Source organism: Physeter macrocephalus, chromosome 14 (genome assembly GCF_002837175.3).
Source record: "Physeter macrocephalus isolate SW-GA chromosome 14, ASM283717v5, whole genome shotgun sequence".
NCBI classification, from domain to species: domain Eukaryota; kingdom Metazoa; phylum Chordata; class Mammalia; order Artiodactyla; family Physeteridae; genus Physeter; species Physeter macrocephalus.
In genome coordinates this window covers 68,194,426-68,209,342 of record NC_041227.1, presented here as the reverse complement: position 1 = coordinate 68,209,342, position 14,917 = coordinate 68,194,426, and the positions used below count along the sequence as shown (strand labels likewise).

Below are 14,917 nucleotides of genomic sequence, written 5' to 3'. Positions count from 1 at the left end.
CTCTGTGCCTCCCATGATACACAGTTGCGCCTGGTAGATCCGTCGTTCTCCTAGACCCTTTTAAGACTGACAGTGTGCTTTCAAGAGCCCACAGAACTGCATTTCACATACGGTGGAAACTAGGTTCCCTCGGAGGTGCACGAAACCCAACAAATAAGGCAAATGGAGGAATCATTTTCCTTCTACAGCAACTTGCTGGGAAACAAGGAGACCTGGGGAAATTCTGCCTTGAGCAAACAATGTCAGGTCCCCGGGTCAGACAGCGAGAAAGGAGGAGGGAGCAGATTTAAAAGTTTTTCATAAACTGCCTTTCAGAGCACACTGTGCCCCAACCGTTTTGAGAATGTGGCCCCCATACGGTCAATATTTGACCTCTAAGAGAAACATCCGGCTCCCGGGCACAATCAGTAAGTTGGGCCCCTTCTCCAAGAGACAGTGGCGCCCCTCCGAGGAGGTCAGGGTCCTTTCCTGCCCGGTGGAGAAGTGCGTGCCACAGAGGATGGGGGAGGGGATGGACATAGTCCCGAGTTTGGCTGTGTTTGGCATGTGGCCAGGGAGTGCCACAGGTGCCACGGGGGACTCTTCTCATCTGTGTGTGGCTGCTCACAGCTCCCCAGGTGGTCGGCCTGCACTGGAAGCACAGCGGAAGCCTAGGTTGTCTGAGGCTGAATCTGGAGTGTTGCCCATCCTGCCACCAGAGAAGGGGAGAGAGAATGGACATTTGTTGAGAAAGGGACCCGGGGCCTTACCCAACTCTCCTGCTCCAGCTCCCAGGGCCTGCTGTCTGGGGCGCCTAAGGACTGGTGGGGGGGCATACACAGTCTGGAAAGAAACCTAGTGTGAGGGTAGGGCCTGAGGGTGTGCCATTCCTGGGGGAAAGGGGTAAGAAGGGACCTTGGGACACAGTGGAGGAAGTGAGGGTGGTCCTGAGAGACTGAACTGGAAGGAAGGAAAGGCCACAAGTAATAACTTCGACTGTCGGTAGTTTAGAATAACTCAGCCGAAAAAAACCTGTCGGCAAGAAGTGAGACTATCATAGCACCAATCAGTACCTCACACTTTCCAAAGAAGTTTCACATGTATTCCTTCATTTGCCATTTCCCTTACTGCTCTCGAAGGCGTGTTTTGTTCAGCATCTCCCAGACCCAGAGTCAGACACTAGAAATATTTAAATGTCTTGCCCAAGACCAACCACTGCTTCAGTGGCACAACAGAATCAGTGGCAAACCCAGTTTCCTGGTCCCCAGGCCAATACTTTCTCCACTACTTTGTCCTAAAGAAAAAGGTGAGGAAAATCCAGGGGGTTCAACGTATCAAAGAAACGCCTGCAAAACTGATACCCTGAGGCCACAGGAACAGTGGCTTCTCGACAGTCCTTATGGAACCCAGGAGCAGGAGGAGTTGCAGAGAGATTAACCAAAATAAATCTACAGATGAACAAAGTAGAAAGTCCTAGAAGGGGACTCAGGAGCCGGGGACTCTGCCATTCAGGTGCCACCACTAGCCATCTGTGTGAAATGAGCAGGTTCCAAGACCTCCCTGAGCCTATTTTTTCTTGATTGTAAAACAAAATGGTTGTAGAAAATGACTTTTCATGTGCACACTCGTTGGAAGAGTCAATATTTCCATGACCCCTGGCCATGACCTATCAATGTAGCCATTCCACTTCCCTCTCTCTGCAAGCCTAGCTCAGAGGACAAGAGGGGAAACCACACAATTAAGATGCTGGACATAGAGTCTGCCTTGGTGCTGACGGCTGGCAGGAAAAGGCACCAGCAGTCCCGGGCTCTTGGCTTTTCATGGCAAGTGTGGCTTGCTTCCTCTTCTGTACCCACAGCCCCCAGTGGAGGGGGAGGCACGGCAGCGGTGGCCATGCCAGATCTGGTGCCACCTGTGCTCTGGGAGACCAGGACCCAGACCCTCAGCCCCTCACCTGGTGGTGACCCGGGCCCGGTGATTGGCAGAGCCGTCCGCCGTGTCGATCCAGGACGCCCCCCGGAGGACACGCATGTCCTGGGCGGCAGGCTGGTATGGTGACGCTGTCCACTCCCACACGTTGCCCATGAGGTCAGAGAGCCCTGAAGCACAGTGGTGGGTCTGGTCCAGGCTGGGAGCGCCACCCCCGCCCCTCCTGGCCATCAACGGCCCTGGGGAGCTAACGCTTCCCGGTGCTGCGTGCTGCTTCTCTCCTCCTCATCTTTCAGCCAGGACCATCCCACCAGCCAAGCTGTGAACGCTGAAGGCAACCCGACAAGCAATCTTACCGTAGTTGTTCTGTGGGGGGAAAGCGTTCACCGGGGAGACTCCGTGGAAGCCATCCTCAGCCTTGTCGCCCTTGGGAAACTTTCCCTGAGGGGGAGAAATTCAGGCTCAAAGATTTACCATCCCGTCCCAAGGCAGCTGTTCCCACCTGCCCAGAGGAGTTTAAACCAAGGCCATCTTGCGGTATCCTCTGCGGTAGGGGAAGGGCATGGGGCAGTGACCCGAGGTTCCCACCCTGAGCTCCCAAACCAGCTGCCTCATGTCCTCCACCATGACCTCCTGACTGGATAAGGAAGTGTGTCGTTTCCCCTGTGTCCGCACCAGCCTGCCCCACTCCCACTTTCTCAACTTCCTCCCCATGTGCCTTGAGAAGACAGGCTCTGCCTCCCCTCCTCCATGACCTGCACCCGTCTCCTCAGGAACAAGATGCTCATCCTGTGCTCCCCTGTACCATCGCTTTCCCTTCTACCACCAACAGGCTTAACTCTCCCTCATCTGCTCTGACCCTGCCTTCCTCACCTCCTGCTTTTTACCGCCAAGATTCTGGAAAAGTAACCTGTATTTGCTGATGCAACTTGTTCAGCTTGTTCATTCTGCTTCTCGTTGAATTGGAGTTCAGCTGGCCCTGCTCTATGGAGGCTGATCTTATGAAAGGGAAGATGAAGGGGCTTCAATTTACTCATCGCCAACTATGTGCTAGGGCTGCTACATCTATGTCTTTAATCCTGACCAGGTTGTAAGGCAAGTATTTTCTCCCTTTAAAAAGCTAGCAACTGGGACTCCCCTGGTGGTGTAGTGGTTAAGAATCCACCTGCCAATGCAGGGGACACGGGGTCGAGCCCTGGTCCGGGAAGATCCCACATGCCACGGTGCAACTAAGTCCGTGTGCCACAACTCCTGAGTCTGCACTCTAGAGCCCACAAGCCACAACTACTGAGCCCATGTGCCACAACTACTGAAGCCCGCACTCCTAGAGTCCACGCACCACAAGAAGAGAAGCCACTGCAATGAGAAGCCCGCGCACCGCAACGAAGACCCAACACAGCCAAAAAACAAAGCTAGCAACTGAGACTCAAAACAGTTAATTTATCAAAGATCCCATGGTGAATAAGTCAGATAAGACTTTTTGCAAAGCTCTGATCCCAAGATCATCTAAAAGGTCAGTCTATCCTTTTCAAGGCTTCACCCTAAAATGCTGGTGCTGGGCTCCCCTCATGCTGCAGAGTCCCCCTGGGGGATGTCATTCCTGCCTACAGTGTATGCTGTTGACTCCAAACCAGTGGCTCTGACCCAGACCTCTGTCCTAAGCTCCAAACGCATACTTTCAACCTCTTACTGAGCACATCCATGACCCAAAGGCGGCTTAAGCTAGGCTGATCCTAAACCGACCAAGTTCTGTCCCTATGACCCCCAACATGCATATTATCTATTCTGGATAATGGTCACACCAGCACCCTCTTGCCCAAGCTTGGATTCATGCTTGAGTCCTTCTCTCTTCCACTCCTCCATGTTTGGCGAAGTACCAAACCCTGTCTCTCCTCTCAGGCAGGCGTCTCCCACCTGGCTTCCTCTCGATTTCACTTCCACGTCATGCAAGTGTTCACATCCCCGGGCCATGGCCGCAGCCTCGGATTCAGAGACCTCCTGCAGCTCTACTTCACTTGATCCCACACGAATTTTCAACAATCAGCATCCCCCAAATCAAAGTGATGTTGTTGCTCCCCTGTTTCAAGACCTCTGTCGGCTCCCCACTGCCTGGAGGGTAAAATCTAAAACCACATCTTGGCACCCCTGGTCCTTCGTAATCTGCCTCCAATCCACTGCCTACTTCATCTCCTATACCTCCTGTTTCCCTGTGCGCTAGCCTCTCCGGGTCTGGCATGTCTCTGAACACACAGCACCCTTTCCTAATCCACTGCTGACATGCATGTTGTTTCCTCCACTTTTCTCGTGGCAAACTCCGGTTCAATCAGCTCAAATGGCATGTTCACTGTGAAGTCACGCCCTGCTCTTGCAGCACAAGAGAGCACACTCCCAGCACACGCCCCAGCACACGCTGCACATCTTCACTATACAGCCCTACCACGTTGTCTTCTGCTTTACCCCTTTACCAGCTTTCAGTTTCATTAGAACACGAAGGCCTCTGAGTCCCACAGCCTAACACAGTGTCTAGCCCACAGCAGGTCTCAATCAACACTCTGAGAAGCAACAGGAGTGAGGAACGTGTGTCTTACCTGCCACAGGTTGGTGCGGTTTGGCTGGAACTCGTTTCCCCAGGGGTAAACCTGACCTGCCAGGAGGGCAAGGAGACAGCAGAGGAGGGAGAGGTGAGGAGTTGGGGAAGAAGGGAAAGGCAGAAAGAGCGAGGCAACCGAAAGGAAGTAAGGAAGTGATGAGAACAGAAGAGTAAGATTACTTACTTTTACTTCCCACTCCCCTCCCTTCCACTCACAGTATTGCACTCGGAGGCCCTGGCTTCTGATTTGCTCCAGGACAGGACAATTCTAGGTGTGGTTCTGACCAATGCCATTCTGCAAACTATCTGTTACCAGCTCATGCTGGGATAAGTACAGAAATTGAGAGTAAGCATGGAGAAACTTGTTCGTTAGACTTAAGACTGGATAAATGAACAAGCAACCTCATTTATCACATTAATAACTTTGACTATTGGTATAGCCAGTGTTCATTCAAAGACTGTGTGGAGGTGTTGAATATGGGAAATTGCTATTTCACTCTAACTTTCTGTTTAGCTAGGATTGCAAACTAACAAAGTTATAAGCAAAGAGCAACGTTATATTAATCCCTATACAGCTATGGAAAAGGTATACAGTATAGGTAATCCTTTTCTTTTTCCCTATGCTATGTTGTTCTGATTATACTTATTGAAATGGAACATGTCTGTAGACTCTCCAATAATTAAAAAAATATGTCTTTTTTTTTCATTCCATTTTCCAGTTACTAATTTTTATGCTATTTTATGGAAGTATTGGTCTGAGATGGATTAGAAATAACACCACCAACAACTGGTCCATCACCTACACAGTGTAAGAAGCACTGCTCGGGACTTCCCTGGTGGCGCAGTGGTTAAGAATCCGCCTGCCAATGCAGGGGACACGGGTTCGAGCCCTGGTCCAGGAAGATCCCACATGCCGTGGAACAACGAAGCCCCTGCGCCACAAGTACTGAGCCTGCGCTCTAGAGACTGAGAGCCACAACTACTGAAACCCGCACACCTAGAGCCCGTGTGCCACAACAAAGAGAAGCCACCGCAATGAGAAGCCCGTGCACCGCAACAAAGAGTAGTCCCCACTCGCTGCAACTAGAGAAAGCCCGCGTGCAGCAATGAAGAGCCAATGCAGCCAAAAATAAATAAATAAATAAATAAATAAATAAATAAATAAATAAGAAGCAGCACTGCTCTAGGGAGCACAAACCTGTCCCACCCTTTAAAGCCCCCCATGCAAGGCAGGATGGGGAGAAAGAATAAAGGGAAATCGCATGGCATCTCTATACCCTTCAAGCCCCCTCGGGCAGCAAACTCCCACTCTTCCTCAACAGGCAGCCGTTTCCCCCGCCAAGCACAGTAGGCACGGGCATCATTCCAGCTCACGTGTACCACTGGGAGCTCCAGTTTCTCTCGGATGCCAGAGCCGGGACCTGCAGGCTGATAGCCAGGATGAAGTGAGACAAGCTTCTGGGAGCTCGTGGAAGTCTGAGGAAGGCTAGGCTTAGGGTGCCTGAGTTCAGCTTTTACCACAGATGGAGCAAGGAAGTGGGAAGAGAGAGCCTGGTGAGTGAGGAGAGGTCCAGAGTCAGAAAGAAGGAGACGAAACATGAGACGAAAGGGAGAAATGGAATGGGTCAGGGGTAAAAGGATTAGGGCAGAGAAAACAGGGTGGCTTGGCTGCTTCCCTGAAATTTCTCTGTCATCCTTTTAAACTCAGTATTTCTAGATGGGCAAGGGTCTACGGAAGCCAGGCTTCCCAAGAGTCAACAGGGGTAGAAAACAAAGTAGAGGAACCAACCCTTACCTGCCTCCAGAATGCCCTTTCCACTGGAAGCCACCAGAGGAGAGACTGCAAAAAGGAAGGAACACGACTAAAAAGATGCTCTGACCCAGCGAGGGCACCTTCCTGACTGACACCCAGGAGGCAAAGCAGAGACTTCAGGCTGAGACTCAGGTGGTCCAAGCGAGGCTGTGTCCAAAATCTCACCACCCGTATTGGAGGGAGGCTTCTCAAGAGGTTCTCTTGCTGGTCCAGGGAGTATCTTGAACCCTGTGTGTATCTGCATCTTTACAGAGTCTCTCTATACAGAAACGAGCACAGGGTGAACTTCCTGGGAGTGTGTGTTCATCTGACTCTTCCAGGGTGGGTCTCTCTTGCTTCCTCCCTGCCTCTGGTTCTCAGGTTTGATTCTCTATTGTGGCCCAGGGGACCCCAGATCCCACAGGATTCTCCGTCTAGGTCCCACTCCCATCCCCTCAGCTGCAAACCTAGGTTCTCTTACCTGCATTTTCTGGGTTGCTTTGTTTCTAAGCTCATCAGAGACAAGGTCCTCAAAGACAAAGCTCCACCCAAACACCTCAGCCTCTGTCTGGTACTTTTTCTCCCTGACAAACTCCCTGAAAAGAGATGTTTCATACGGTTTAGCTAATAGGGTTCTGTGCTCCACGCTCACCCTCTCCTGCTCCAGAAAACCTCATACACCCTTATCCTATTAGTTACACATCACAGAATTTTCATGAACTACAAGGAATTAACCTGAGAGCCTGAGCAGAGTTTCTTTTAAAACCTGTTGCTGTGTGTGCAGTTCACAAACAGGAGAATTCACTCTTTTTGCTGTAGAGTTTTGTGAGTTGTGACAAAGCACGTAGTCACTATCATAATCAAGATACAGAGCAGTTCCATCAGCCACCCCCCAAAATTCCCCTATGCCTCTGCAACCACTGATCTGTTGTTTGTCTCTATAGTTTTGCCTTTCCCAGAATATAAATTCACATAAATTGAATGATACAGAGTATGTAGTTTTGGGGGTCTGGCTTCTTTCACTTAGCATACTGCTTCCAAGATTCCTTTTTTTTTTTTTTTTTTTTTGGCAGTTTGTTGCCTTTCATTGCTGAGTAGTATTTCATTGGACGTACAGGCCATATTTTGTTTATCCATTCACCAGTTGCAGGTCGTCTGGGTTACCTCCAGTTTTGGGAGATAATGAATAAAGCTGCTGAGAAGATTCAAGGGTGGCAATGGGTCTCTCTTCGGAAAGGTCTTCGTCACATGCCTAATGTCACAACCATCACAGGAGGGAGGCAGAACAGGGGTTATTATCGCCCTCTAACAGATGAGGGAGATTGAGTCCAACAAAAATGACTTGCCGAGATTTTAGAATGGATTTTCATATAGTTTGGTATGGCTGAGCAAATTTCAGCAAGCAGATTTCCAGGGTTAAGATGGATTGTTTTCACTGGGCTAAGAGTACTCCATCTGTGCCAGACCTCTGATATGAGAAGACATTGTTCACCCATCAAAGGGGCATTGAGAATGGAGGAGGAGATGAGATCTGGTAGCAACAGCTATTTACCGACCTCTGACCACCTGAACGGTTTGAGACTCTTTTTTTACCAGAGAGGCAAGGACAGATTAGGGTTCTAAGCGAAGTTTAGGGGCTTACTGAAGGTGACATTATATTTCCACAGTATAAAAGGTCAATTTAAAATATAAAAGAATGCATCTAGGGCTTCCCTCGTGGCACAGTGGTTAAGAATCCGCCTGCCAATGCAGGGGACATGGGTTCAAGCCCTGGTCCAGGAAGATCCCACATGCCGTGGAGCAACTAAGCCCGTGCGCCACAACTACTGAGCCTGCGCTCTAGAGCCCGCAAGACTCAACTACTGAAAACCGCGCGCCTAGAGCCTGTGCTCCGCAACAAGAGAAGCCACCGCAATGAGAAGCCTACACAATGAAGAGTAGCTTCCACTCGCCACAACTAGAGAAAGTCTACACGCAGCAACGAAGACCCAACACAGCCAAAATCAATAAATAAAATTAAATTTTTTTTAAAAAAAGAATGCACCTACCTAGCTAGCTATTTCTGGTTGTAATGATGCGGTGCAAGCCTGATCAGAAGTGATTTCTCCTTTCATTTTAATAACTTTCCTGTTTAAAAATATTTTTTTAAAGCATATGTAAAATCATATTATAGAAAAATGAGGAAATAGAGGTAGGTAAAAAGAAAAAAACTAAAATCATCCATTATCACACCAACTAAGATATACCTGTCCATATTCTCTCCCCTTTCACCCCACAACCAAGGATTTTTAAATAGCTTTCAGAAGGTGCTTCCTGTAATTATTTTCCTTTGGAAGTCACAAAAACATGAGCAGAATCCGTCACCTAATGCCATGTTGCATCTTCCAAGTCTTTCTTAATGCATATACATTCTATACATACAGTTATAAAAAATGGGATCATACCCTATTTAGTATTTTGTAACCTACTTTCTTCACTTAACACTTCAGAACTATCTCTTTTTTTTTTTTTTTTGATGTTCTCTCAAGTTTATTTTCAGGTTTGTAAGCTTGTCTTGTCGAATTTAAAACTTCAGTGGCACATTTTAAATGTGAAAAAAAATGACACAAGGGCAGTCAATATGTTAAATAATAGCCTCAGCCACTTCTCATGCTAGAAAGCTATCTCTTTTTGACAACAGGATTTTTAAGGGCTGCTAAGTAGTCTGTTATATTGATACAATATGTTTAAGAGATCCTAAAATTGTTAACATTTCTTTACAAGATGACATTGTAAAGGTACTAGCGTTGTATCAACAGCTAAACGTTTTGTAGCTAAATGTTTTTGGACTTGTAGTTCTTCAAGACAAATCCCTAGAGGTGGAACCAATGAGTCAAAAGGCCTGAGGAGTATACTGACAATCCTTATGCTTATTTCAGCCTGTGTCTCCTGAATCAAATTTTCCCCAAAACTTTTTATCCTGAAAAGTTTTAAGTCCACAAATGTAACATTTAAGTCATTTCTCACATTTGCCTTACTGTCTTCCCATCCCCTCCTCTTCCTTTCCCTCTCCTCTCTATACACTCCCTTCTCTACCATTTGAGGGTAAGTTATAGATATGTCCTGGATCATTTTCTACTTTGGCCTACCCAAAACATATCACCTTGGGGACACTGACGCAGCTCAACATGGCTTCTTAGATTAAGCTGGAACCAAAATGTTTGATTCTGGAAACAATGCCATTTCCCTAAGTAAATGTAAAGGGAATTTAAGGGACTCTCAGCTACTATGACCCTTCTCCCAATTCCTTCTCCCCTGTTGCAGAGGTTTCTGTTGAGTGTCTGACTTCTGCCCATATTTCTCAGCGCTATGCCCAGTGCACTGGACAATCCACTGGCTCAAGAGTCAGAGGATCTGAGTTCCAGGCCCAGCTCTGCCACTAACAGAAACTTTGGACTTCAGATACTTTTTTTTTTTTTTTTTTTAATTTTGGCTGCGTTGGGTCTTCGTTACTGCGCGCGGGCTTTCTCTAGTTGCGGTGAGCGGGGGCTACTCTTAGATGTGGTGCGCGGGCTTCTCACTGCAGTGCTTCTCTTTGTTGCAGAGCATGGGCTCTCGGCGTGAGGGCTTCAGTAGTTGTGGCTTGCAGGCTCTAGAGCACAGGCTCAGTAGTTGTGGTGCACGGGCTTAGTTGCTCCGTGGCATGTGGGATCTTCCCGGACCAGGGCTCGAACCCGTGTCCCCTGCATTGGCAGGCAGATTCTTAACCACTGTGCCACTAGGGAAGTCCCTGGACTTCAGATTCTTCATCTTAAAAACGCAGATAACGCTTATCTCACTGTACCATTGCAAAGATGATATGTGGAAGTGAACAAGCTAATCTCCTTTTAAATATTATGAAGATTAGAATAGCCTTTACTTCTCCTGGAAGAACACTGGATGTACCTGAAGTCTTTGTTGGTGACAGGAAATATGTCGATGGCAAAGGGTTTTACCGTGACCTCCCGGACAGGTCCTTCACCATCTCTGCCATCTGGTGAATTTGTTCCCATCTGGAATCTCCCACCTGGTAGCTGGACCATGTTGGTCGTCTGCCCACTCCCTGCAGAGAAAAAGAGTCGAATATATATAAAAGAAGTGGCAATATTTGGATCATATGTAAAACTCATAATGCTATAATGAAAAAAACAATGGAGGCTTAAAAAATTTGTCTTTAGGACTTCTCTGGTGGCGAAGTGGTTAAGAATCTGCCTGCCACTGAAGGGGATACGGGTTCGAGTCCTGGTCCAGGAAGATCCCACATGCTGCGGAGCAACTAAGCCTGTGTGCCACAACTACTGAGCCTGCACTCTAGAGCCCGCAAGACACAACTACTGAACCCTTGCGCCACAACTACTGAAGCCCACACGCCTGGAGCCCGTGCTCCCCAACAAGAGAAGCCACCGCCAGGAGAAGCTCGCACACCACAATGAAGAGTAGCCTGCGCTTGCTGCAACTAGAGAAAGCCCGTGTACAGCAACGAAGACCCAACGCAGCCAACGTTAAATAAATAAATAAATTTATTAAAAAAAAATTTGGCTTTAAATTCTTGTCTGTCACTTAATTTGCTGGGTGACCTTGGGCAAATTACTTAGTCTGGATTTCAATTTCTTCATCTATAAAATGGGGATAATATCTAACTCAAATGCATGGCTGTATTAAAATAATGTATGAAATGGTTAGCACATGGTAGGTTTTCTTTTTTTTTTTAATTAATTTTATTTATTTGGTTGTGCCGGGTCTTAGTTGCTGCACGCAAACTCTTAGTTGTGGCATACATGTGGGATCTAGTTCCCTGACCAAGGATCGAACCCAGGCCCCCTGAATTGGGAGCACAGAGTCTTTTTTTTTTTTTTTTTTAATTTTTATTTATTTATTATTTTTGGCTGCGTTGGGTCTTCGTTGCTGTGCGCGGGCTTTCTCTAGTTGCGGTCAGTGGGGGTTACTCTTTGTTGTGGTGCGCAGTCTTCTTATTGCGGTGGCTTCTCTTGTTGCAGAGCACTGGCTCTAGGTGCATGGGCTTCAGTAGTTGCAGCACACAGGCTCAGGAGTTGTGGCTCACAGGCTCCAGAGTGCAGGTTCAGTAGTTGTGGCACATGGGCTTAGTTGCTCTGCGGCATATGGGATCTTCCCGGACCAGGGCTCGAACCTGTGTTCCCTGCATTGGCAGGCGGATTCTTAACCGCTGCACCACCAGGGAAGTCGCCGGGAGCACAGAGTCTTAACTACTGGACCACCAGGGAAGTCCCAGTAGGTTTTCAACAAATGTTTAGTTCCTTTCCTTACCTCTCTATTCTTCTGCACGACAACATTTTGTCCCAGCGAGATAAATCTAGACACTATACTCTGAAATACATCTATCAACTTTCTACCCATACTACTGTGCATGTTTCTCTGACTCTTCCTTTTCTTGTCTGAACTCATCAATTCGTAATGATTTTCACCATTATATCATATGCTCCAGAAAGAAAAGAACTACATCTGTTTTGCCCGTGTATCCCTGGCACCTAGCACAAGGGCACAATAATTATCATCAAATGACTGAATGAACTGCTTTACACTTGCTGTTTGGATACCTCCAAAAATCATAGAATTAAAAGGATCTTTATTTCAACCCCCTCATATGACAGGAGGAAACCAAAACCCAAAAGGGAAATGACTTAAAGAGCTAGTTAACAGGAGAAACCCAGGTCTCCTTACTTCCAGGTCAGTGCTATTTCCAAAAGGTCACACTTCTCTGGCTTGACGTACTATTTTGTTATGTTTCTACCTAACAGTGTCTAAGTGCTATAATTTCCCTAAAGGCAGAGTCCACATCTTTTCATGTTCCCCAGTATCCCATCTTTGGCCCTTTTCTCATTTTCATTCTGACACACTCACACATGATTTCGTCCACTTTAAGGGGGGTGAGGGTTGGAATAGAGAAAGCAGGAAATTCTCAGATTAAAAGGGAGTTAAGAAACAACATACAGAGACTTCCCTGGTGGCGCAGTGGCTAAGAATCTGCCTGCCAATGCAGGGGGGACAGGTGCGATTCCTGGTCTAGGAAGATCTCACATGCCGCGTAGCAACTAAGCCCGTGCGCCACAACTACTGAACCTGTGCTCTACAGCTCTTGAGCCACAGCCACTGAGCCTGCATGCCACAACTGCTGAAGGCCATGAGCCTAGAGCCCGTGCTCCACAACAAGAGAAGCCACCGCAATGAAAAGCCGCGACACCACAAAGAAGAGAGTAGCCCCCGGCTCGCGGCAACTAAAGCCCACGCGCAGCAATGAAGGCCCAACACAGCCAAAACAAAACAAAACACACACACACACACACACACACACTAGCAATATATGAATTTTATTTTGACACTAATTCAACAAGTAAACTATAACTTAAAAACATTTACAGTAGGTGAACTTGAACACTAACTGAATGTTTAATGGTATTAAGGAGTACGGTTAATTTTTTAGGTGGGAAAGTGAGTGATTGTATCGCTTTTACCCCATACCTTCAAGTTCTCAAACCTTATGCATGCTTTATCATTTTATACCAAGTACAACATATGTCTGCAGTGAACTCAGATAGATACGGCATTCATTAGGTGAAAACTCAAGCATCTAAAATATTTTTTAAATCTTGAGGGTGTTTTGTTATTTTAACACATTTCCTATGAAAACACCCGAGGATTTTTTTCCACTTGTTATTTGTTTCCTGCTGCTCTAAATTAAGACACCAAAGAATGTTTTACTGTCTTAATGAAGGTGGCATGATTGGTTTTCAAGATGCTCTTCCAAATCATCCAACTTCTTGTATTATACTTGGGCATAATCTTTAATTCCCTTGGTAGCCAACTCTATTTCCTTTACCTACGTGCAATAATAAAGTAAAATTTCCTAGATCCAAAGCAGTAGAAATTATATCGATATAATTTACTGAATTATTTCTAAAATTAATGATTCTCTAGGTAGGAAGTAAGGAAATAAGGAAGGAAGGAAGGAAAGAAGGAAATGCACACTCATTAAAGGAAAAGCTATTCAGTGTGTTTGAGGTAAAGAAGTCTTGTTTTAGCCAATAGGAAGCAAACTTCCTTCATTAAAAAACTTATATGCGAAGAGGTTTTTTTTTTTTTAGCTTCTTAAAATTAGCGCGCTACTAGAAAGCTAACTTTACAGAAAATAGAAAATATGGAATTTAGCACGTGTCTTCCTATGATATATGCTTCTATTAACCATATTTCTGGCTGGCAGTAAAAGACCTTTTCTTTCTCAGAGAAAACATGATTTTTAAAACTTTTACTGAAGTCTTAAGGTTACTTTAACCTCAATTAAACTAAGTCATTATTAATTATCCCAGAATCTAAAATCGTAATGCATACTCTTCTGTTTGTTTATGAATGCTTGGCTTGAGTGCCTCAAATATTAAAAAAGTAAGTCATTAAGACTTAATGACCTGCCTACAATAAACAGTTTATACTTGAAAATAAATAGAGGCTGTTTGCATGTGTAGTATTGTTTTATAATAGAAAATTTGCTCTCCATTAAGGAGGTTAAGAGGCCACCTGCACCATTTACTGCCTGAAGTGAAAGAACGAGGTACAGTTGCACTCAGCATAAATTAAGATGTCTTGAGCACATGAGCTTTAGGTAATACATTAAATTAAGGTTCTCAGATGTGCATTTAATTAAGATATTTAATTTGAAATGTCTGTGCTCTTCTTTAATTCCAATTGATCATTAAGAATAGATTTCTTTAGGATATTAAAAAGATGAGTAGAGAAAGATATGCAGTAGGTGACTTCAAAAGTGTATTCAGGACAAGGCGATTGTCAAACAAATGCAGTGTCTGTCCTGCCCCACCCAGCCTGTTCTTCATGTGACCCAGTGCTGCCATTCACATGACAGATTCATGTCAACATGAGCCAAATTGAAAATGCTCCTTTAATTGACTAAAGAATATCCTCCCTCAGATTGTCCGGGTTAGTTACCTATTACTTTTGCTTCTGTCTGATGAAATCATTTGTAATATTGCTGGGACCATGCATCAGAACCCTTTTTCGTGTCCCAAACAGTAAATACTCATTGAGAGCCTACTGTCTGGAAAGAACTACATATATTTAGTATATATACACTAAGAATTGAAGAAAATGATTTGAAAACATTCCACTCTCAAGTAGTTTACAATCCAAGAAAATACACACACACACACACACACACACTAGCAATATATGAATTTTATTTTGACACTAATTCAACAAGTAAACTATAACTTAAAAACATTTACAGTAGGTGAACTTGAACACTAACTGAATGTTTAATGGTATTAAGGAGTACGGTTAATTTTTTAGGTGGGAAAGTGAGTGATACTTTTTTTTTTCGTGACTTCTTGTCTTTTTGGCTATTCAAGTTAAATATTGAGGAATAAAATTGTATCGTGCCTCGATTCACTCCAAAATGAATTTCCCAGGGGAAGGAGAAAGTGGGAAGGGTCCCAAAGAAGCAAGATTAAAGCCATAAATTGGCAACCGTTTAAACTAGGCAACGGGTACGTGGTGGACGGGAGAGGATCGTTTTATTCTTTTTTTTTTTTTTTTTTTTTTGGGGTACGCGGGCCTCTCACTGT

The 14,917-nt window shown here is 45.6% G+C and overlaps 1 protein-coding gene across 14 annotated transcripts in view; it reads right to left on the bottom strand.

The window, feature by feature from the left end:
* Positions 1–500: 500 nt before the first annotated feature.
* The window catches only part of SUMF2 (sulfatase modifying factor 2), a 15,241-nt gene continuing 824 nt past the window's right edge, over positions 501–14,917 (bottom strand). The window contains exons 2-10 of one of the 14 annotated variants that reach the window (XM_007106729.3): positions 10,215–10,371; positions 6,772–6,886; positions 6,294–6,338; positions 5,873–6,049; positions 4,497–4,552; positions 2,819–2,906; positions 2,265–2,349; positions 1,934–2,078; positions 501–688 (exon numbers count right to left, since the gene is read on the bottom strand). In XM_007106729.3, coding sequence (XP_007106791.2) covers positions 604–688; positions 1,934–2,078; positions 2,265–2,349; positions 2,819–2,906; positions 4,497–4,552; positions 5,873–6,049; positions 6,294–6,338; positions 6,772–6,886; positions 10,215–10,371 — 953 coding nt within the window. In that variant the 3' untranslated portion in view covers positions 501–603. Of the gene's footprint in view, positions 689–1,933; positions 2,079–2,264; positions 2,350–2,818; positions 2,907–4,496; positions 4,553–5,775; positions 6,050–6,293; positions 6,339–6,771; positions 6,887–10,214; positions 10,372–14,917 lie in introns of those variants that run through there. The other 13 variants (XM_007106730.3, XM_055090914.1, XM_055090915.1 and 10 more) reach the window with 13 other exon arrangements.